This window comes from Trachurus japonicus, chromosome 9 (assembly GCF_045865225.1).
Source record: "Trachurus japonicus isolate A0001 chromosome 9, Traja_1.0".
Classification (NCBI taxonomy): domain Eukaryota; kingdom Metazoa; phylum Chordata; class Actinopteri; order Carangiformes; family Carangidae; genus Trachurus; species Trachurus japonicus.
In genome coordinates this window covers 12510531-12533746 of record NC_140915.1, presented here as the reverse complement: position 1 = coordinate 12533746, position 23216 = coordinate 12510531, and the positions used below count along the sequence as shown (strand labels likewise).

General features: G+C 41.2%; 3 protein-coding genes across 3 annotated transcripts; 2 read left to right on the top strand and 1 right to left on the bottom strand.

Annotated features, from left to right (window-relative positions):
- The first annotated feature begins 25 nt into the window (after window positions 1-25).
- On the top strand, window positions 26-5075 carry mboat4 (membrane bound O-acyltransferase domain containing 4). The gene is made up of 3 exons (XM_085785982.1): window positions 26-161; window positions 3673-3897; window positions 3997-5075. Exons 2-3 carry the CDS (start codon window positions 3719-3721, stop codon window positions 4955-4957), a joined length of 1140 nt encoding a protein of 379 aa, XP_085642108.1. The 5' UTR covers window positions 26-161; window positions 3673-3718; the 3' UTR covers window positions 4958-5075.
- Window positions 5076-6530: 1455 nt separating this feature from the next.
- Window positions 6531-11343, bottom strand: coq2 (coenzyme Q2 4-hydroxybenzoate polyprenyltransferase). Its single transcript, XM_085785980.1, has 8 exons — window positions 11247-11343; window positions 10400-10788; window positions 9408-9574; window positions 9175-9296; window positions 8948-9033; window positions 8713-8846; window positions 7810-7998; window positions 6531-7683 (listed from the first exon to the last, which is right to left on the bottom strand). The coding sequence occupies exons 2-8, from the start codon at window positions 10725-10727 to the stop codon at window positions 7525-7527; spliced, it is 1185 nt and encodes a 394-aa protein (XP_085642106.1). The 5' UTR covers window positions 10728-10788; window positions 11247-11343; the 3' UTR covers window positions 6531-7524.
- A 635-nt stretch (window positions 11344-11978) lies between these two features.
- On the top strand, window positions 11979-22821 carry LOC146981041 (zinc finger protein 462-like). Its single transcript, XM_085785978.1, has 11 exons — window positions 11979-12136; window positions 12374-12441; window positions 12527-17421; window positions 17532-17764; window positions 18145-18263; window positions 18484-18618; window positions 18744-18978; window positions 19248-19390; window positions 19476-19699; window positions 20096-21191; window positions 22047-22821. Exons 2-11 carry the CDS (start codon window positions 12432-12434, stop codon window positions 22187-22189), a joined length of 7233 nt encoding a protein of 2410 aa, XP_085642104.1. The 5' UTR covers window positions 11979-12136; window positions 12374-12431; the 3' UTR covers window positions 22190-22821.
- The last annotated feature ends 395 nt before the right edge of the window (window positions 22822-23216 follow it).

Here is a 23216-nt window from a genome sequence, read left to right as displayed (position 1 = left end):
GCCAACTCCTTCAAACTGCAGAGTTTATACAACTGCACAGTTGCACAAGAGCGGGCCAATCAGAGCGGAGATGCTGCGTGACGTAGTGACGAGCCCCGGTCAAACAGCTGCTAAACTTTCTCACGTGCCCACCTTCTCCTCCTGGCCAAGAGAGGAAGAAGGTAAAAAAAAAAAAGGAGCGAGGTATCACTCCGAAGTCTCAAAGTCCGTCCTGAGCAGCGCGGAGACTTTAACCGGCAGCCTCAGGGTGTGTTCAGTGATAACGAGTGAGTGCATGGAGGTAATGGGACTGGGACATTGTGACACCCTGACCTGTAGGCATTAATAAAGTGCTGCTATGTAGAGATTAACTATGAGTTAGCTACTACTTGTTAATTCAATCAGAAATCAGTCAGATTAAAACATGCACAGATGATGACACAGACATGTTTGCATCTCTTTTTGGTTGTTGTGCAGTTAGGCTAACCCTTATTTCACACACACAAAGAGTCCTATGTCCCCTTCAGCACACGTGTAAGCCTTTGACCAGCAAGATTGCAACAAACATACATTGAAATGAGAGAGTATACTTGCAGATACATTTAAATTATTTTATTTTTTTTAGCAGGTGATGCTATGATCTGTGGCTTGTTGCTTAAAGGGATAGTTCAACATTTTTCTAAAACAACTCTGTCTGGTAACGTTCTGTTATTATCTCATAGCGTAGTGAATGTGCAGGTCACAACTTTTGTGTTGGATTGTGTATTTGATGAGTTTGATGAGGGAAACCAAGAAATCCCATGAGCCTCCGTAGCGTAGCTCTGATAGAGCTCGCGGCTCTGCTCCGCTGTTCTAAAAACAGCCTGCACCGACAATTAAAGCAGAAGTAAGCGATCCGGTCGTTTTGGCTAACTTCTTGTCAGCCGATGGAGTTAGCAGTCCCTGCCCTCGTCCCTACGTCACCACATTCACGCGCATCCCTTGGCTGCACACACAGAGAGGACCGCCCCTTTATGCCGTTCTCTCTCCTCATTGGATAAAGGTTGTAGGATACAAGGAAAGTTTTCTCCTCGGCTTACAGCAGAGCAGAGTGACTGAGAGACCCGTGTTTCAGACCAAACACTCTATGTAAGTGATTGCCGTCGGAAGATATAACTATTTAAGACTTATATTAACACAAACATTCCACTTACTTCTGCTTTAAAGGTAACGAACCTACTGCTAAGACTATAGGGATTATGGCAATGGGCCAATTTGCCAAAATGTTGAACTATCCCTTTAAGGGATCAGTGCTGCTTCAAAAGGACCAATCCATATACTGACAAACATCAAACATCTGCAGATCTAGAGCAAATAGAAAACAACAACAACAACTTGAAAACACCTATGCATCTGATGCCACAGAAAAAGTCAATTGTGAATGAGCACATTGTGTATGAAGTGGCTGGTTGACTCAAAGTCTGTCCTCCTAGTGTTAGCCTATATATCGTATAAGCAGTCACTTCCAGTTCCAGTCCCAACTACGTAGGCTCATAATGTCTTCCATCCTGAATATCCTGCAGTTACTTTTGCAAGATCAGGCAAGTCATTGTTGCTCAGTGGATTCCTGTGGTTTTCCCAAAACATTTTTCAGCCATGTTTGTTTTGTTTTTTTCGGGGGGTTTTCTTTGTGCTTAGATATCACTTCAGCAAAGGTTTGTGAGGTTTTAATAAAATGTACTGACTGGGACCCTCAACTTTCCTTGACAGTATGAAAATGTTATAGCCTATATTATTCTCAGATATTATTTTGCAATATTTTGACATTAGAGTAAATTAAGATTATTGTTAAATATTACATCATTTTCAACATCTATAACTCACTATAAGATGCACCGTGCACCATCATAATTTCAATCCAGTGGTTTTGTTAGACCAGCAGTTCAAAATCATCTCATGTTAGTTTAATATGTTCAATATAGTTCATTTTCTTTAATTAATCTCCTATTGACTGACTAAACAATTTTTCTAGTTCATTTTACCATTTAAATGTCGTATTTTATTATCTCATAAATAAAAATAAAAGTTGTATGGTAAAGACAGAGTTTACAATATTTTCCTCTGGATGTAGTGGAGTTAAAAGATAAAGTCACATGAAACACTCCTCAGTCAGGATTTAACTAAAAGCCTAACATCTTTAATTAACATAGAAATTAACCAGTGACAGTTTCTTTTTTAACTGAATCCACTATATCAAGATGCCAAGATTACAAAGCAACTCTTATTTAAAATAAGAAATAATCAAATTTCCATAATCAGATCTGGTTAAAATGTTATCAAATCAGCATGACGTCTTCAGTTTCTATCTGTTTGGTTTAGAAACATAAGAAAAAGACAAAGTGAGTTTGGTTTGGTCCGGTTGCCACAGTTGCTTAAATATGGATTGACAAAAAAGCTTCCCAGTCCTGACAACGTTAAACAAAAAGGAATAACCATTATCAGTAATGTGTGTTAACAGTAAACAACAGAGTCACTTTAATGCGAGCCACAGGTGGAACGGCAAACAGTCGTCCAGGTAAATCAAGTATTTCAGCTCTTTAATAGGACAATCAGCACCGAATGTCTCTGATCGGTGTCTCAGTTCTGTCCCCAAACTGAAGCTCAGATATGGGTTTGATCGACTGGCTCCTAGAGCGACATCAGTTTTTAATGCACCAATGTTTTTCTCTTCCATTTGCATTTTTGTTCTATTTTTTAGCCAAAGGTGGATTTCTATCGTTGACATGCAGGTATGTAGATATTGATCAGATGATTGTTATTATACGCTACTATGAACTGCAGTTGAAAAGCAATGTGTCAAGAAATTCCGGTAGTACCGGTACATTACAGGGCATCATTACAATGGGACTCTTACTACTCTTTAAAGGGGTCCGTCTCTCAGAGAAAGTTTTATTTTATAAAAACTGAGAGTATTGATTTGTAGATGTGTCCTTGTATGAACTATTCAGATCAATTGAAACTTTTTTTTTTTTTTTTTTACATTTACTCTTAAAGCAGAAGTAAGTGATATATTTGTGTTAATATAAGTCTTAAATAGTTATATCTTCCGACAGCAATCACTTACATAGAGTGTTTGAACCGAAACACGGGTCTCTCAGTCATATTAATATTCTAATTAAAAGTGTACTTCAATGATGAACGGACCATTTTCCAGATATGTCTTTTTTTTATCACCAGTCCAGAACCTCAGGATATGATAAGTGTAAATCAATAAATAATAGTAATAATAATATATATTTGTCAGATGATATTCATCCCCACACTGGAGAAGCTGCAGCGGCTGAGATGTTGCTGATTCATTCACTCTTGATGAACTAATCGATTAATCAACAAGTAGTCACAGTTTGTCAACATTATTTAAACCGACATCCTTTCTTTTTAGTTTTTTAGTATGTTTTATCTGAACTTTGTATTATAATCTACCCAAACTCTGTATTTTAACCTATTTATTGCACTCACCGCCCTTTCTTTCTATCTTTCTTTTTTTGTGTATGCTTGCCATTGATACTGTTGTATACTCTGGTGTGTATGTATGTATTGTATGAACAAGGCAGTTGTTTCTTCCTGCGCTACTGTACTTGCCCAAGACAAATTTCCCTTGCAGGACAAATAAAGTTTATTTGATTTGATTTGAACATGAGCTTCTGTTGACAGGTACCTGTTTGTTGCTGTCGGAGGTTGTGTCCTGGCAGTTGTCACCATGGGCATCTACAGCGCGCTTCTGTTCATCTCCACCTTGGTCTTTCTTCTGCTCTTGGGCTTTGTGGATCCAGCCTGCATCCACACCTGGGTGTTTGGTATCCAGATGTTGTGGCAAACCTTCTGGCACCTGCTTATCCAGTACAGGGTATACTGGTTGCATGAGCCTGTCAGCATCAGGTGGTAATTTAAAAATCATCATCATTCAAGATCAAGTGAATAGATTCTAGAAGAGTTTTAATTCTGATATAATCAAAAACCCACCTCTTGTACTTTCAGATTGCTTTGGGCAGTGTCGTCTTTGATGCTGCTCACTCAGAGAATCACTTCAGTGTCCATGGACGTCCAGGAGAAACAAGTTCTGATCATTTTTAACGCTTCGTCGTCTAGAAAGAGATGCTGGACGATGCTTCTCCCGCTCGTCAGCTACCTCCTCAGTTTCACCACACTGCTCGGTGGGCCCTTGTGCTCCTACGGCCAGTTCGTGTCCCTCATGCAGGGCATCAGCCTCAAGCCTCCACCCTGTCCACTGGGTGTGGTGTTTGTAAAGACGATGCAGATGTTACTGCTGGAGTTAGTCAGGTTTTGTCTGCTCTGTTTCATAACACAAAACATCCCTGATCCCTCTTGCTCTGCTGTTCTTTCTGACATCTTGTGGGTTTGGGGTTTTGCTCTGGTTCTGAGGATCCAGTATTACTCCCACTGGAGGGTCAGTGAATGCCTCAACAACGCAGCCGGGTTTGGATTTCACGCAAACCCCTCTGGAGACTGGGGCCGACTATCTGATGGGGATTTCTGGAGCACAGAGTCGTCGAGCCGAGTCTCAGAATTTGCCCGTCGATGGAACGGCACGACAGCTTCGTGGCTGCGTCGGCTCGTTTACACAAGGTGCAAACGTTTCCCGGTGTTCGCCACTTTTGGTTTTTCACTGTGGTGGCACGGTTTGCACTTAGGTCATTTTGTGGGGTTTTTGACCTGGGCAGCAGCAGTGACAGCAGACTTCTATATGCACATGTACGTACGCCCAAAGCTGTCCTCATCATGGAGGAAGCTGCTCTACTCTTGTTTAGGCTGGATTAACACTCAGATGGTCATGTCTTGTGTGGCCGTAGCTGTAGAATTAAGAAACATCTCCGGCTTGAGACTATTGTCTGTAACATATATCGGTCTGTTTCCACTTTGTAATATACTTCTACTGGTTTTACTATTAAAGCTTAACACATTTAGGGTAAACCCCTGATGTAGTCATGTGAGCAAACTCCCAGATCTACATATTTGTGACATAACAGCACAAATACAAAAGGCCAAGTTTGTATTTAAAACCTCCACTGATGATCACGTAAAAGCAAACTATATATAAAAAAGACCCTCTCCAATAATGAGATTAAAACAATGCTTAAAAGGATAGTTCACCCAAAATTCAAATTGCACTCATTATCTACTCACCCTCATGTCGACTAAGGGCTGGGAGAAGTTTCAGAGTCCTCCGTGGCTTCTCTGAGTTACAGGGGGTCTCGGCGTAGCAGTGCATGTCAATATAACGGTTGCAAATAGATACCACTTTTCTTCGTAACAAGAGATTTGGACGAACCGGGAAGAGGAGCTTCCGCTGCAAACAAGCTTGAAATATAGACTTATTTAATTTTTTTCGGAACAATTTCGCATTTCGGGGCTTCAATACAAGACGGACATTACATACGAGCAGCATGGAGGTATTTGGATGTTTTTTGGTGTGTCTTTTTGTTACGAAGAAAAGTGGTATCCATTTGCAACCGTCATATGGACATGCAGTGCTGCACGGAGCCCCACTGTAACTCAGAGAAGGCACGGAGGACTCTGAAACTTCTCCCAGCCCTTAGTCGACATGAGGGTGAGTAGATAATGAGACACACTGAAATTTAAATTTTGAGTGAACTATTCCTTTAAGACCCACTTATTTACTGTTGCATATGGGTCTTGTGTTTTCATTAGTAAAGTCTTGCCCTGTTTTAAGTATGTTTTGTGGGTTTTTGTTGCTGGTTTTTTTTGTAATGTTTCTGCTTGTAAACTGCTTGCCGTTTTTGATGTGTTGTACAGCGCTTTATAAATAAATGTATTATTAATATTATTATTATATTATTAATAAACCTGCAGGCAAAGGATCATAAAACATACAACATGTATTCTGGCCATATCTTGTTACAAAACATTTTGGCATGAAATGTACTGTACTCTTGGTGGCTGCCAATAAAAGCAACAAGACTGGACTGGCTCAGCAAGCAACTGCCATCCCATAACAAGTCACCAGAATCACTGACTAATCAGGAGAAGACTGGCTGGGAACTGGCTTCACTGAGAGACATCTACTTCAGCATGTAGGAAAGACTATAATATAATAATAATCATACAATCTCAATACTTTTAATGTATCCTTAATGTGGTTTTATATTATGCTGTGTGTTTATGTCATGTTATTTATCTGTAACATCCAAGTGAATGAATGTGAATGAATGAATATATATATATATATATATATATATGATATATATGTGTTTGAATTGTTGCATGTTCTGACAAAGAATAGATCTAATATATGAAATGAATATTGAAATCACATCATGCCCAATTAACAATAACTTGCAAATTTGGATAAAGGGTAAAATAAAATGCGTTATTCCTTGAATGGCGATAGATAATGATCATTTATTCAAATGATTGTTTGTCTTGGGTAATCTTAGAAAACGATGTAGCTGAAATGTGAAATAAACTGGACTTAAAAATACTTAAAATTTATGGCCACTAGATTGATCTCTGCTATAGCATATTCTTAATTTAAATCTGCATTAACTGATATTTCTGATGTTGGCATCATAGTAATCAAGCAACACACAGTAATAAACTTGGAAAAAGCACCAACTAACCAGCTCCTCTCATAAAACAATAGGCAGTTTATCTTAAACAAGTTCAGGCAGGATGAGGAAACATTACCTACTCCAAAGGAAATGTAACCCAGTGACTCACAAAGAAAGTGAAAATAAAGACCCAGATAATTTGCTCAACAGTTCTTGACACAGTGACTCAGGTTACGTTCATCAAGTGAATATGAGTCATGCTTCCCCCTAGTGGTCAGAGATTGGTTACTGCAGGGCAACAGGAGCTGATTGGGAGTTTTTTGGTAATGCTATGAGCCAGGATGAACATTTACAGCTGTTTACTCACCAGTCCTGCCAAGAGCTTCAGTCATTTACAAGACAAGAGGTTATATTATGCCCTGCTGTGAGCAATGCCTCTTCCTCAGGACAGCCTGAACCCTACAGTTATTTTTTTTTAAGTAAAGATAGTCCGAAATTAACTGGTTAGCACGCTAACTTCAGTACAGGAACATAAGTGGCATAAATAAAAGAAAAAAAACTGGAAAAAGCTCTTGGTGAATAGAGAAATCAAGGAATCTAATTTAATTCAAGGCTTCTAGGGGTCATGGAGCAATAGCAAAATACACAAATAACTCATTTAATGTGATTTTACCAAAAATAGAAATACATGTTTAAACTTCACAAATGATTTGAGGTTAAATTTGTTATTTTTTGTTTGTTTTTGTGCACAATAACCAATGACGCACAATTACATTGATATGAGGGCTTGAACACAGTAGTTCACTATATACAGTATGTAAAAATGAGTTTATTATTTTATTTCAAAATACAGTTAAATGTGATTCTTTAAATTGTGTTTTCAGGGCACAACATTTATCTGGGTACTCCGTAATGATGCAGTATGTGATGTACTGTAAATGTAATAAAATGTGCTAGTCTGGGCTGTTTATGTCACTCATCTGACATCTGCATCTTCATCTTGCAGCAAAGTTTCTCTTCTTTCCTTCCACAGGTTGCCAGCAACAATGCCCAAAAATAACAGCAGTCCAAGGTTTCTGTTTGAGACAAACTTCTTCCAGCAGTCGTCTGGTTTATTGATGTCCAATGTGTAAATCTAAAGGAGAGAAGAGAAGAGACACTGTGAGATGTCGGGTCAGGATAATAACCAAAAAATCTTGGTCATGGGTTTGAAAAAAAAAAAAAACATGTTTTCCAAACTCTGTAAAATCATATTTCTTGCCTGGTGTGTTAGGTGGGTGGCCACTGTGGACAGAACAGCATAGTAAGGTAGAGTCTGTTCAGCATTGATCCCAGCTACAACAAGTCCTGACATCATGGCCGCAGTGAATCCACTCAACCAAGGTTTGGTTTGCTCCTGGAACCGCAACGCAGTAGATTTGACTCCTACTTTGATGTCGTCCTCCTTGTCCTGGTTAACAAAGAAAGAATAAAGTGAGTGTCATTCAATAACATTATGGCATTCACAAAGCAAGGAATTGCGAAGTTGTACAAGTATGTCTCAGTTTAAGAAAATGTTTTTAAAAAATGTTAAAAAAAGAAGGAGAAAGATAAAAAGAAGGGGAAAAAAGGAAAGATAGACAAGTGGTGTCTACTGCTATTTTGTTTGTTTTCTTGTCACTACTATGTTTCATCATTTTTAATATTTTGAAACAGAGTATAATATTGGTGTTGAAGTAAGCCAATGTAATTGTAACAACAGAGAGGGGCAGGTACTATAAGTTTTCTTCATCCTGCTCCTTTTCATTCATGGTGACAATGTGTACATTATGTAAATTATGTGCAACCATGTGAGAATGTATACCATGAATGGAATAAATCAAAATGAAATGAAATTCTATTTTCACAGATGAATCATTAGAAACTCATATTCAACTCCTATCTCTGATTGTGAGCACAGCATTAACACTAAACTACCATCTCTGGATTGCAATCAAATAAAAACAAGGGAATAGTTTGCATCTTGAACTGGTGCAGAAAAGCAATCTGAAGCTAACATTGTGCTAAAATGGTGGTGTGCAATATAGCAATACAAAGGGTAAAACATTATGTCACAGTGTGTTTCTCTTAATTTCAAATGTATAAGATGGTGTTTGCCATTTAAAAAGTTTGCCGTCCACTTCACCTGATGTGCATATATGGTGTCATATATCAACGTCCACATCACTCCTGAGAAATACAGCGGGAGGCACACGGACCAATCGCAGGAGCCCTTAACAGCGGACCAGCCGAGCAGTGCTCCCCAGTTAAAGGTGAGGCCTGAACAGAAGGAGCGGATCCACGTTTAGACTGAGCACTAAACGATTCTTGAGGCACTCTTATACAGTTAATCTTATTACAGTTATAGTACAAGGCAATACCTAGCACAAACTGTGGCCAATATGTGATCCTCTTCATCAGCGGGTACGTGACGACTAGAGACAATGAAGCAGCACCCAGAGCTATGCTGTGAGAAACATAATCAAAGCTTTGGGTCAAATACTGTTAAACCATTGAGTATATGAGCTCGCTACAGACAACATTGTCTTTTTGTCTTGTTGAACAAAAAAGACAATATTTTGTATGAACTAGACAACATTGACTGTACCTGTAATAGTTGAGACACAAGAGAACCCCCAGTGCAAGAGAGAGCTGCCCCCCGAGGAAGACGAGTGCCTGCATTTGAGAGATCTCCCCTGAGGCAATGGGTCGAGTGGCTGTCCGGGACACCTGCATGATAATAAAAACAATGATAATGATGAGAAAAAGAACAAAATACAGTAAAATCAAACCATTTGTAATATAAATACCAGAATATGACTGTATGTGAGTTTTATACACCTTTTTGTCAAAGTCTTTGTCCCACATGTCGTTGATGGTGCAGCCCGCTCCTCTCATCAGCAGAGCACCGGTACCAAACAGAGTGAGCATGCCCAGATGTGGGAGGTTGCCGGGGTCAGAAGCCAGAGCAATGCTCCATGTACAAGGGAGATACAGCAGCCATGTCCCTGTGATAAAACACACACACACACACAACAAAACCTGTGTATTACACAAGAGGACAGCAGAACAATTTAAACTGACTTAACCCTCCTGTTGTGCTTCTAGGTCAAATTGACCCAATTTGTTCCCTTCCTCCATCCTTCCTTCTTTCCTTCCTTTCTCTCTTCCTTCTTTCCACAATCCTTTTTCCCGTCCTTCCTTCCTTCCCTTTGTCCTTACTTCTTCTTCTCTCCTCTTTTGATCCAATTGACCCTCCATCTTTCTTTCCTTCCCTTTTCCCTTCCTTCTTTCCTCCCTTCTTCCTTCCTAGAACAAATCTGTTCCCTCCCTTCCTTCCTTCCCTTTTCCCTTCCTTCTTTCCTCCCATCTTTCCCTTTCTGACTTCCTTCCTTCTTTCCCTTCATCCTTCCTTCCTTCCTTTGTCCTTCCTGCCTTCCTTCCTTCTTTCCCTTCGTCCTTCCTTCCTTCCTTCCTTCCTTCCATCCTTCCTTGACCCAGGTGGACAACAGGAGGGTTAAACTTAAACTTCACATTGAATTCAAAGTGGGTCAGTCCTGTGGGGTTTAAATCCAGGCGAAGACATGAAGTAACAAAGTAACATCTAAAATAAATTTAATTTCCTCTGTGTACAAATCCAATAGGAGTCACTCTGGGATTACATCAAGAGACAAAAATACTTTGAGGTAGTCTCGATTCACAGAACAACTGTGGCAAGTGGTCAGAGCAAAAAACAATGAAACTAATCAATTAAAACATTTTGCACAGTACTGTCTGTATGTCACTTAAATGTACTCCAGATGTGACTTTCATTACAAACAAAATGTACAAACCGATGGGTTTGTCCAGCCTCATCAGTCGGAGGTATGGCTGGACGGGCGCTGGAGCTGAATTCACAATCGTAGCAGCTGATAAACTGAACGGCCTCGTCCCATATTTCTGAATTTCACGTAGTCTGACTGATGGGCGGATTGCACCCTGGCTGTAAAACACTCCTTTTTTTAACACGCCGGAGTCCAAACCGAGCCCATGCCTAGGCCCCTTCCCTTCCTTGTTATGGAGGAGGCAGTCTGCCAGAGAGTAGAGACAAGGGTAGGCTCCATGCTGAGTCCTCCTCAGGCCGGCCAGAGGCAGCCGGCTGCTCAGCCTGGCTGGGAGCATGGTGGTGGGTCCCTGAAGTCAGACTGGCATTGTGGTTTTCTCCTCGGTGTCAGTGTCACCCCTGAACATACACAAAAAAAACAAACAAAACCACACACACACACACACACACACACACACACACACACACACACACACACACACACACAAAGGTTTGACACTGGCTTTTTTCACAGAGGAGGGGTGATTTGCTTGAGCAGGCATTTCCTTTTGTTCCTACACTGAATCAGATGCACAAAGAGACTGACAGGTCCATGTGAGCCTCTTAGCTGTGTGCCTGCAGCATTAGTTAAGTATATTAATAGTCTATTCATTTATATCTACTGTGAGGGTTGAGATAATATAACTAATACAGAATCATACAGAAAATGACACGTTATTATCGCCATGCACTTCTCTGAAGAATGAATGAATGTTGCTAACAGGCTCAACTAATACCCCTCTATGTTAACCTGCATTTAACACAATAAATACGTAAATAACGTTACATAAATAACTTTAAGGGTGAAACCAACATACACTGTGAGATACAGATGAGAGACAATTAATTTTGAAGGACGGAGGGCACTACACCGGTGGCTGGCGACACTACTGTTGTAGTTTCCTGTTATTGTACGCCGGATGTCGATCCGGGTGAAACCAGGTTCAACCTCGGAACCAATGACAGACGAACACACTTACTACCCACCACTATTAAAACATATTCATAAAAAATATTTATTGTCATTTTCATAGATGTCTGTATCAATATCAACGAAAAAAACAACAATAATAATTTGACATTCTTTTTCAGTTCCCTTTTCTACGGCGTTAACGTTACCGAAATTGCCGAAATTTTGATATCAAACAATAAATAAATAAAACGTACCCTGCTTTGAAATAAATTTGAAGGAAAACAGGCCAAACTAAAACGAAAGCAACGGGGGCTGTGGATGGAAAGTCGGAAATAAAGCCACACTGATTGGTTAACGTTTCCTACAATGCATGTGGAAATAAACCTACGTTTATGAATGGTATAATGATGACCTATCCACCTTGAGCTGCTACGACAGTTAATTACATTACATGTGTACGCTAAAACAGTCGATCACATATTTTTTTAATCTATTTTGGATAATCTATCAATCGTTTAAATAAAGTTAATTCATAACTGAACTCCTCCTTTGTGAGCGCATTCACTGACTTTTATTTTGAAGGTGAAGCGACTCTCGGGCGGAAGTGAAGTTGTGGTCCGTCCGAGTTCATTGATGGTTTTTCGCTGCAGAGGAAGCAGTGAGTTGTAGTCGCGGGAAAAATGGCGGAAACGTGCGGTCTCTTCATGTTATTCGCAACAAGGGTTCAAAACATCGCATCGTAAACACCATCCTGCCTTTTTCTCGCCCGCCTTATCACGAACTCTGTGCGCAGCGGTATGTATTCCTCCAAGTTGTATTTACGCACATGTCTTTTCCATTGTGTGGTGTCGATTTTACGACTCCTTCCTGTTGAACTTAACTAACTGAAAGTTAAATACCAGTGTGATGTGCCCGTACCCGTGTTTGGTTTGCAGAAATCCTCAGTTGCGACATCTGTAAAGTCTAACAGGAACGAAACACGTGGATGTTTGTAAACTCTGAGAAATGCAACGTTTGTTTTCAATCCTCTAGGTGTGTCACTGCTGTGTTTTTGGTTTTCCGATCTCCTGGACCTTCAGAGGAATGCAAGATGCAACAAGGTATTTACTACGTTTAGTTTTTCTGTTATTGTAGCGCATCATATTACTTTCGGTATTCAACGTTATCCTTTATTCACCTCCTCAGACTCAGTGCACTTTTCCACCTCTGGACACATAACTGACAATAAGGCTGTCCCAGAGACATCCCCGGTCAAGTCTTTACCATGTAATCGCTGCACGATCATCTTCAAATCCAAAGTCTACCTTTTTGAGCATCTCAACATTGTGCATAGCCTTGATGTCGACACGGCTCTGAGAGAAGCTGGTCTGAAACACCATGAGACTATCACAGTATGCACCGGTAACAAGAGAATCACTTTGGGAAATTTTCAATGCCAGCATTGTGATTTTAAAGCTTGCAGCCAAGAGAACTTGACCGAACATGAAATGCGATGTAAGAAAGTATCAGAAAACCAGAATGGGATAGTAAATCCGGCTTTTCCGGAAAACCAAGAAACCGAAATAATTGTAATTTCAACAAAACAGCACAAGGAAGGTGCAGAGGCAAAATCTACCCCAAAATCTAAATGCCCAGTTAACTCATCGAAGGATCTGAAAACATACAAGAGACCTTTGCAAACCATCACCAAGTACTTTCTACCATCATCTGGATCACAAGGGAAACCCTCATTGAAGTTATCTGAGAACCCACGGCCTGTAGAGAGCAGGGAGATGCAAGAGACCCTAATTCTGAAAGAATCTCCGTCATGCTCCAGCCCAGAGAGCAGTGGTGTGTTTAAGGTCACTGCAAAGTCCATGATTGATATCACTAAACAAGGGTCTAACCGATTTCTGCTGGATAACCACCTTGCCATTCCTGACTTGACACCACCAGAGCCTGTGGAACAAGTAACAAAAAACCCTCCTAACAAATGGGGCAAGAGGAGCAATGAAGAACCGTTAGGTAGCGCTGCTAAAAAAGCAAAGTTAAGTAAAAAACAGGAAATGCTGCCAGAGGAAGCAAAGGAAAAAGAAAATCAGACATCAAGCAACACAGACTTTTTGTTTGAAATTAGTGAGGATGAAGAAGAAAAGATGGCTAATTTGTTAAATGAAGACACAGAAAACCCCAAACTCTGTTTTTGTAAGCAGTGTAACTACAGTGATATGGGCACCAAAGCCATATCTATCCATTACCGGAATCACCACCCTTACGTGAAATATACCGTTGCCTACATTAAGGATCAGAGCGATCAGAGTGCTACCTTTCGTTGTCTGGAGTGTCCCGTCGAGTTTTTAAATGTTGCTGACCTGAAGAGACACTACGCAGAAAATCACCCAGAGGCCCCCAATGTTTTCTCAAAGCAGTCGTCTGAGCTGAAGTTGGTTTTCAAGTGTTTTGTGTGTCCGTTTACATCCAATGTATTGAATCTATTGAAAAGACATTACAAGGAAAACCACCCGAATCATAAAGTGAATAATTCGCTGTTGTACTACAGATACTCAGTGGCTCAAGAGGAGGAAGTCAAAAATGCACAGCCTTCCCAACATCCTATCTCGAAAGCGTCAGACACGGTTTTATATCATTGTAACAGTTGTCAATTTAGTCATAAGTCAGCTGTTGTCATGCATGTCCACTATCAAAAAAGTCATCCAGATGAAGAAGTCACAATTGACAAAATCAAACAATCAGCTAATGTCACATCACAGATGACGCCCAAGAAATCTGTCACAGTAACAGAAAACGATACACCCCAGAACAACATCTTGGATTCTCCTAAAAAAGCAGAGCAACAGAGAAAGATTTCATTGACTTTGAAACGCAAGCGCACACCAGACGCTTCTAACACAGAGTCCCCCAAACCTGAGAAAGTGAAAACTGCAAAGCAGGGAAGCAAAACAAAGACTCCCAAATCTAACAGAAAGACACCTGCTGCAAATTCATCCTCCAGTTCACCAGATAAACTGTTTTACTGCCAGTTTTGCAGTTATTCCAGTACCAACGCCAAAAGTGTTGCTGGCCATCATACGGTGAAACATGCTGAGCATGGCCTGAGGAACACTGAGGACATCTTGAGGTATAGTGCTGACATGTGGAAAAAACAGCAAAGTGAAACTGAGGCCCCAGAAGAAGATAACGTAGGAGATGCTTCAGTGACGATATCTAATCCTTATGTATGTGCCGAAAACTTGTTTTACTGCCAAAAGTGCAACTTTGGAAATCCAACATTAAAAGGAGTGATTAACCATCAAAACAAAGCGCACCAACGGATTAATACCACTCTAGAAACCATACTTGAACACACAGCTTTGATTCGTGATGAAATCAAAAAATCGAAGACAGAAGAGTGTGCCTCCTCTTCTAATCTACCTCTCCCAATTCTGAATAAAGGCGATGAAGATATGCAGTTCTGCCCCTTGTGCAACTATAGGCACAATTCTATGGACCGTATGTTGAAGCATTGCTTTGAAAGTCATCGTAGGGCTCCGGTTAAGTCCCCTCAGATCCAAAGGTATACCTTGGAGGTTCTCAAACAGGCACAGAATTCGCTCCTTCGAACAACTGCTAGCCGAGCAGCTAAAAATGCATCCGTTGTGGGAAAAGGAAAGAAAAAAAAAACGACAACAAAGACGCTTTCCAAGGGCTTGTCAGTTTCAGCGTCACCATCTATGAGAGCTACAAAAACAACAGGGGACTTGAAGTGCCATAAATGCCTCTTCAGATGTCAGGGTCTTAGTGTTATGAGGAGGCATATGTGGAAAAGCCACAATTCAAATCGCACACTTAATGAAATTCTACAAATTCTTTATAAACATGGATCGGTACAGTCAGGCTATCACTGTGACACCTGTGTTTTCTCTCACGAAACTGCAGCAGCAGTCCAAAAGCACTTCGATGAACAACACCCAGAACGTGAAATGACCTTTGAGTACGTATCCAGGAAGTTATATGCTGGTCCTGACAAAGACGCCCCTGAAGACAAGAATGTCAAGACAAAGCACATCGATGCTATGAGCGACGGTGCTTGTACTGATGGCAGTTTACCATCCCAAAGATCTGGACAAAATAAAACAAAGAGGCATTCGTGCAGAGCATGTTCATTTAGAGGTAATTCAATGTCAAGTTTGGCACACCACTACCGGGCTGTTCATCCTTGGACTGTGAAAGATGACGGCTCAGTCCTGAATGTCATCACCAGTGAGAAACTAAGTGAAAACAGCGATGTGGAGGAACGCAATGAGATGAAAGGGACAATTGTCACCCAAGAAGTACCTCCTGGATCTCGTGGGTCACTTCGTTTATCTGGTGTAGCGACAGAATCTCCTTCATCGGTCAAGTGCTGTTATTGCCCTGCAATATTTAACACCCACCATGGTCTCCAGACTCACTATGGTATGAAACACCTAGACGCTTGGTGTAAAAGTTCGGCCAAGCGGCTAGTACAAAAACAAACTCGTGTCCATGTCTTTAATTGTCCACATTGTACCTACATCAGTACCAACTATCATGGAGTTCTCACTCACTGCCAGATGAAACATCCCACCTTACCTTCCAGTGTAGACAGTACTCATGTGGATGAAAAATATCTACACAGTTTGAAAGACAATGGTAAGAGTTTGAAATTTAAGGGGTACATGTGTGAAACCTGCCCTCAAATCCATGCAACACTGGAGAAGTTCAATAAACACCGTGAGAAGGATCATAATGACACTGTGCAGAATGACCTCAAACCAGCTCTTAAACCATTGGTTATAAGAAACCTACTACAACAATCTAATAACCACAGCAGTCAAGGATCAGTATCAAAGGCTTCCTTTCTATCTAAAAAAAAATTTACACGGATTAAGTGCCAGCAATGCAGTTATACTTGCACCAACAAACTAGCACTCAGTCGCCATGTGCAACTTCAGCACAGGAATGCATCCAATGCTGTTCTAAGAGATTATGCCTACAAGTGCAACCTGTGCTTTTCTCCCTACTTCTCAGAAAAGTATCTGGAAAACCATATTATAAGGAAACATGGAAAGGATGCCTTCCTTAAATACCGTGCTGAAGTTGGCAAACGCGTCCCAGAGCAGCCTGACCCTAACACAGAAAAAAGAGTAATGGTTTTCAAGTGTCCACGCTGTCCGTATGTGAATGCTTGCACCCATGGAATACTCACTCATTGCCAAATGAAGCATCCTGCTGTTGTGGCCAGGGCAGATGAACTTAAAACAGATGAAATAGTTGTAAGCAATATGGTCGGCTGTAAGAAGGGAAGGAGTTCAAATGAAAGAGGGTACAAGTGTAAAAAATGTTCCCAAGTTTATGCTACATTGACAAAATTGAAAGCCCATCAAGAGATGGAGCGCAAACAGGCTGGTCAAGCAGCTTCTGGACACTCGATGGACACTAAAACACAGACTAAAAAACAGGCTCATTATGACTCGGGCTACTCTGTATTGGAGGCTTTGGCTATAAAAAACCAGAGCGACAGTTTAGGAACAGCAACAGCAATGGAAACCACAAACGCAGACCTCAGTCAACAGCCGACCTCACCTGAGAAATATCAGGTGTCATTGGAAAATGAGGAATCGCAGTACAAGTGCGCCATGTGCTCCTATGTTGGTAATTGTCGAAAATACCTGCAATGTCACTACAAAAACGCTCACAAATTGGATCCTCTCACCACATACAAGCTGCTTGTGAATTATACAAAACGTAAATGCGGCTACCTGCACAAAGCTATGCTGGAGGAAGGTGCACCGGTCAAATGTAAGAAGTGTCCAAACCTGCTGTTTGACTCATCGCAGCTGCTCATTGCCCACTATAGTGTTTTTCATTGCAAAATGGACTTCATCGTGTTGTCAGAACCATCTAAGAATTACAGAGGAGTTTACAGATGTGCCCACTGTAGAAAAAAAATTAGAGGAATTGGAAAACTGTGTCACCACCTTGATCGGCATGCAGCGAGGGAGAAGAAGAAGGCGAAGGCAGCCAGAGCAGCGAACGCACCGCCTGTCATTACCACAACACCGGAGGCCACATCCTTTGAAGTAAGTCGACACTGCCCATATTATCATTTATATTCTTGATCTTTTGTTACATGCTTGAGCTACACAAGTACGTTTAAAAGTTGATGAACCTTGCTATGTCTTATTTCCAGCCTGGTTTGGAAGAAGAACTGCCCATATTAGAGACTGTGGAGGAGCTGGCCCCATTGAGTGTCACACCAGAAGAGAGCTTCAATTCTCCAACAAGACAGGACAAACACAGATGCAAACCATGTGGGAGGAACTTCAACTCTCTTAAAGGCTTGCGCTTACATGAGCGCAGCCATGCAGCCCTGGCAGCCATTAAGAAACTGAACCATCTGCCTACCTCAGTGCAGAAGCAGAGGTAAGAATAAGCTTTGGTGGGTGTATGAGCATTCAGAAATGTAAAAATCAGGTCAATTATTGTTTAACACTGCCCTTTCATTATATAAGTCATTTGAAATTGGTCACACATTTGTTCACGTAATAAAAAAACGATGCTATTCCAGTGATTACAATAACAAGAAGAGATCCCCCATGTTCCAGTGCCATTACACATATTCAGATAGCTGTGAAGATTATTAATAATGTCTACTTAGGTTACCAGTACAACATAAAGTGAATGTCACAAATTTGAAATCCTGAACCCACAGTGTGCCTTCAGTAATCGATAAGCTAATTGTGATTGTATCCAACTTAATATTTGTATCCAACTTAATATTTTTTCTGGCAATGTCTCTCCAGCATTGACAAATACCTCCTCTACAAAAATGGGACCTTGAGGCCTTTTGTATGTGTTATCTGCTCCTTTCGCACGACCGTGTTGGACCTGTGGAGGACACATTTTACAAAAAAACATCAGGGTGAGCAACATTACAGCTTTAATCAAAGTCAAGCGTTTTCTTTCACGTGGGCTGTTCCAATGCACATTGTGCTTTGACTGTTACTAGTTGCATTGCTGTGTTGTAAAGAAAGAGAAAAGGGTTTGAGTATTGTATTGTCTAATCTGTTGACCTTGTCTTGTTGCTGCTTTGCATTTCATGAGATGTTTTTTTTCTGTCTGCCAATGCTGGATGCCCGTAGATGTCATTGTGGATTCTGCAGAAACTGATAACCAAGAAACGGAGGGGGCTCATACGAGCAGAAAGGAGCCTCCTAATCTATCAGAGGACCATAACTATTTGGCTGAGCCTAAAGAAGAACCTGACGTGGCTGATGGCAAGTTGTCCCTCCTATGTTTTATAAATCCTAATATTTATATAGCTAACAAAATGCATATTAAACACACTGTTTATATCAAAGTGGCCATACTGAGGGTCCAAGGTTTTGTTTTACTTTAACAGAATCCCTGTATTTGGAGCCTCCGGATGTGCAGAGACAGTTGAACAACTACAATTTGGTGGCACAGACCTCGAACCTGCAGCAAACGGCGCTGCTCGAGCAGTCGAACAGTCTGCTTCACTGTGAGTCCTGCACTTTCAGCACCGGACACATTTCAAGTTTGAGGCGGCATTACGCAAACCGCCACGGGAAGAAGATCCTCAAATGTAGGGACTGTGACTTCTTCACTGGCTCCAGGTAAGTTATATCCACCAGTATCTGTCTTTTATGAATTTTTCTTTGGAGTGTGAGAACTACTGCAGACAAGGACACCAAGGACACAAAACAATTGGCAATATTTTTTGAACATCATAAATTGTCCCAAAAACTCAGGTACACATTGCTTCATTCATGCGTAACAATTTAATCTGAAATTCTCCTCAATAAGACAATTAACATAATTGTTATTTTGGTGTTAGGTGTAGTAACAGATGAGTTTTAATTTCTCTGTCCACCCCTGTGTTTAGGAAAATCCTGGATATGCATGTGGAGATGGGTCACTCAACCTTTCAGGCACAGGCTACTCAACAGAGATTCCTCCGCTGCCCTTTCTGCCTCTACCAGACCAAGACCAAGAACAGCATGATCGATCACATCGTCTTGCATCGTGGTAGGTTAGATGATGGACAGGATTCAGTGTTTTCCCCATCTGTCATGCTATACTCAAGTATTATTTGTTTTCTTTTTGGTTTCAGATGAGCGTCTTGTGCCAATAGAGGTGCGCCGATCGAAGCTGTCTCGTTACCTCCATGGCGTCGTCTTCCGCTGCCACAAATGCACTTTCACGAGCGGCAGCGATGAAAACCTGCGTTTGCACATGATTAAGCACGATGACATCAAGCCCTATAAGTGTCGGCTGTGCTACTTCGACTGCGCTCTGCTGAGCGACCTGGAGGCCCACCTGAGTGATAAGCATCAGGTGAGGATTTGATGCTGAAGCCGACTTTGCATCGCTGGAATTCTTTTGTGTCTAGAAATGACACAGTGCAAGAATTTGAATGATTAAAGGGAAACACTGCCACTGTCTTTGTTTTAGGTTTTTAAAGCTAATGTAAAAATTCACTGAACCCTCGGGCTGTGGTAGCCAGACAGCAGCCTCTGGGGTTGTTCCTCTACCACACCTGCAAAACTGTGTTGGCTCCCAAAAGAAAAATGCTGAAAATAGCTTGCATTTCAGCTGGTCCCTCCCTGCCTTAGGGGTTCAGGGAGCCACTGCTGCTCGAAACACAGGTTCCTAAGTTTCTGAAATTGTTTCTGGGCTATAATCTTCTCTCTAGGTGCTGTCTAGTTTGACATTTGTTTCTCTTTTGTGCAGGTCATGCGGAACCACGAGCTTGTGGGCCAGGTCAGCCTCGATCAGCTGGAGGTGGCAAGCGTTGGTACGATGACAAAAGAGGTGATGCAGGAGGAAACGTCAGCAAACTTTGAGCCCCACAACGATGACAGCGAGGATGTAGAAACAGAAGAGTTTGGTACAGACCATAATGAAGCCGAGAACCTGGCAGAAAGTAACACAGAGGAGAAAACTACAGTTCATATGAAGGAATCATCACAGGACCCACAAGGCCACAAAGCAGGGAGCGTGGACTTGATGGAGGTTAAAGTGGAGTCAGATGCTGAGAGCGCAAACATTGCAGATATTCAGTCTGATGAATGCAGCAGCCCAGAGAGACACGGGAACCAGGCTCAACCTCAAGAGAGACATTATGAGGACGGTGGCATCATTTCCCCACAGCAAAAAGAGGAGGCAGCAGAAGGTAGTTCAACAACATGCGGTGAAATCACCGACAGAACGGAGGCCCACGAGTTAAATGAGAAGGAGCTTCAGCAGAGGACGTTGAACATCGAGGAAAGGGTTGAAAATGACATCCTGCGTCACATTCTCCTGTTGGATAAGGACGAAGACGACGAGCTCCCGAAGGCAGATCAGGATAGAGCGATTAAGACGGAGGAGGAGAGCGCCATGTCGGACCGCGGAGACGATACACTACATGAGTCGTCGGATGAAGGAGGAAGCATCGCTGTGTCCTGTAACTCGAAACTTGAAGTTGATGCGGAGTCGAAGAGAAATCACGCACATGCAAATAATAATGAGCGTTTTAAAGTCGACAGGCATTTGTTAACTCTGTCACCCAACCGTGTGCAACTAATGATAAGCCATAATCTTAAGAGCTCACAAACTGTCTCGCTCACAAACTGCAAAGAAGAGCCTGAGCGCGTTCAGACGCACAGTGAGGAGATGACAGACCCTTATGGAGAAATGCCAGTGCTCGAGAATGAATATCTAAAGGATCACCCAACACCTCTTGGGAGTTGCAAGGAGGAAGAAGACGAGATGGTAACTGAAGACAGTGGGGACAGATGCAAGGACCAGGAACACGAGGAAGAAGACGAGATCAGTGCGCACAAAAGTAAGAATTTGATCACAGTAATGTATCTAAGAAGTGAATGATTTATAATTGAAGGAACCCTAACCTTTTGATTGATTGAGACAATTAAAGGGATAGTTCAACATTTTGGCAAATTGGCCCATTGCCATAATCGCTATAGTAGTCATAGCAGTAGGTTCGTTACCTTTAATTGTTGGTGCAAGCTATTTTTAGAACGGCAGAGCAGAGCTGTGAGCTGCTCAGAGCTACACTACGGAGGCTAAAGGAATTTCTTGGTTTCCCTCATCAAACTCATCAAATACACAATCCAACAACTCCAAAACGCTGTCGTGGACAAGTTGTGAGCTGCACAATCACCACGCTATGAGATAATAACAGAACGTTACCAGACAGTAGAGTTGTTTTCGAGGTAAATTCATGCAAAACTGCTGATGCGCGTTCCCGTTGGGGGCAGTATTTCAGTAAGCAGTCTCTGTATTTGCCTCGAAAACGGCTCAGTTTCGTAACGTTCTGTTATTATCTCATAGCGTGGAGAATGTGCAGGTCACAACTTGTCCACAAAAGCGTTTTGGAGTTGTTGGATTGTGTATTTAATGAGTTTGATGAGGGAAACCAAGAAATTCCCTCCATAGCGTAGCTCTGAGCAGCCTGCTGCTTCGCTCCGCCGTTCTAAAAATAGCTTGCACCGACAATTAAAGGTAACGAACCTACTGCTATGACTATAGCGATTATGGCAATGGGCCAATTTGCCAAAATGTTGAACTATCCCTTTAAGCTTTCAAGTTAAAATACCAGATTTGCCCCATTGCAACATGCCAGATTTTCAAACTTCTTTGGCTTTTTACGGTTTTAAAGTTAATTCCTCTTGTTTTTCAGGTTCAGAGACAACCACAAGTGTAGCTGCTGAAGTCCTGTGCCCATCGGTTACAGAAATAAAACTTTATACCTGTGGGTTTTGTGGACGAAACCTCAAAGACAGCTCTGAACTGACGCGTCACGTTATGAGACATGGGTTGTAACGATTCTCCTGACATTGCCGGTGGCAGAAGCAGCTAGCCTTCCACTGATGTTTCTTGTTTGGGAAGTTTAATTTTGTTTTCAGGAACCGTCCTGTGCTCTTTTACTGTACTGTGTATTTGAAAATGACTTAAACAAATGCATTTTTTTTTTCATGTTTTGTAGATTTTAAAACCTTTTTGAATCGATATCTTCTTTTTTTTATGGTACATATGAGTGTGATTTAATTTTGCTACCCAATAAATAAAACTTCTTAACGAAGCTGGTAACTGCAAAACATGTGACACATTGTCATAATATGCTGTAAAACACAAAAATCTTCACACTGTTTGATATTGTTATAGAGATGTTTCAATATTAGGAACTGTACCAACCTCAGTGCCACTGCTGGTGGAAATGCTTTTGCTGCCCTCACTGCAGTTGGATATTTGATTCTCCTGCATTTTTTCAGTGAACCTGTTACAAAAATAAACTTTTCTTTACATTTTATCTTTTGCCATATAGCATTTACATTTGTTTGCACAACCTGAAAGGGTTGCCATTGATGTAATGTAGTCCAGTGTATTTATATTTGCTCGTGTGTCCACTAACAACAGACCAAATAAGTTATCACTATTATACTGACTATCTTTTTTAATATTAATCATGGTGGAGACCTGGTTTAGCCGCATCTGACCCACATACCCCAAGACTGTGCTTTGATCAAGTAAATTTACATGCACAGCTACTGAATAAGGAGTGAATCAACACTTTTCCTCTCTTTTTTAATTAATTGTTATAATTTCATGTGCCTAATAATCCCTCCCTTGAACAATGAAATGCTTGTCTGGAACAGAACTGGTGATCAGATTTTTATTAAGGTAATATCCCCAGTTTAGCTATACAAGCTATTCATATGTAATCTGTACAGTTTTACCTCACAAATTTGTGATTATTCAAATAAAACTGTGACTTTCTGGGGCCGTTGTCTGCATTGTCCAATTGGTAGTCCAGATTGACTAATGTAAAAAAAAAAAAAAGCATTGTGTT

Bases quoted from the DNA above. Each gene is read 5' to 3' on its own strand.
- coq2 (XM_085785980.1), bottom strand. From the start codon at position 10,727: ATGCTCCCAGCCAGGCTGAGCAGCCGGCTGCCTCTGGCCGGCCTGAGG. The intron at 9,575-10,399 runs GTTTGTACATTT...GTTTTATCACAG, and splicing joins GAGGCTGGACAAACCCATCG to GGACATGGCTGCTGTATCTC. The intron at 9,297-9,407 runs GTGTATAAAACT...ATTATCATGCAG, and splicing joins ACAAAGACTTTGACAAAAAG to GTGTCCCGGACAGCCACTCG.
- mboat4 (XM_085785982.1), top strand. From the start codon at position 3,719: ATGGGCATCTACAGCGCGCTTCTGTTCATCTCCACCTTGGTCTTTCTT. The intron at 3,898-3,996 runs GTGGTAATTTAA...TTGTACTTTCAG, and splicing joins CATGAGCCTGTCAGCATCAG to ATTGCTTTGGGCAGTGTCGT.
- LOC146981041 (XM_085785978.1), top strand. The intron at 18,619-18,743 runs GCAAGTTGTCCC...TTACTTTAACAG, and splicing joins AGAACCTGACGTGGCTGATG to AATCCCTGTATTTGGAGCCT. The intron at 18,979-19,247 runs GTAAGTTATATC...CCCTGTGTTTAG, and splicing joins GACTTCTTCACTGGCTCCAG to GAAAATCCTGGATATGCATG.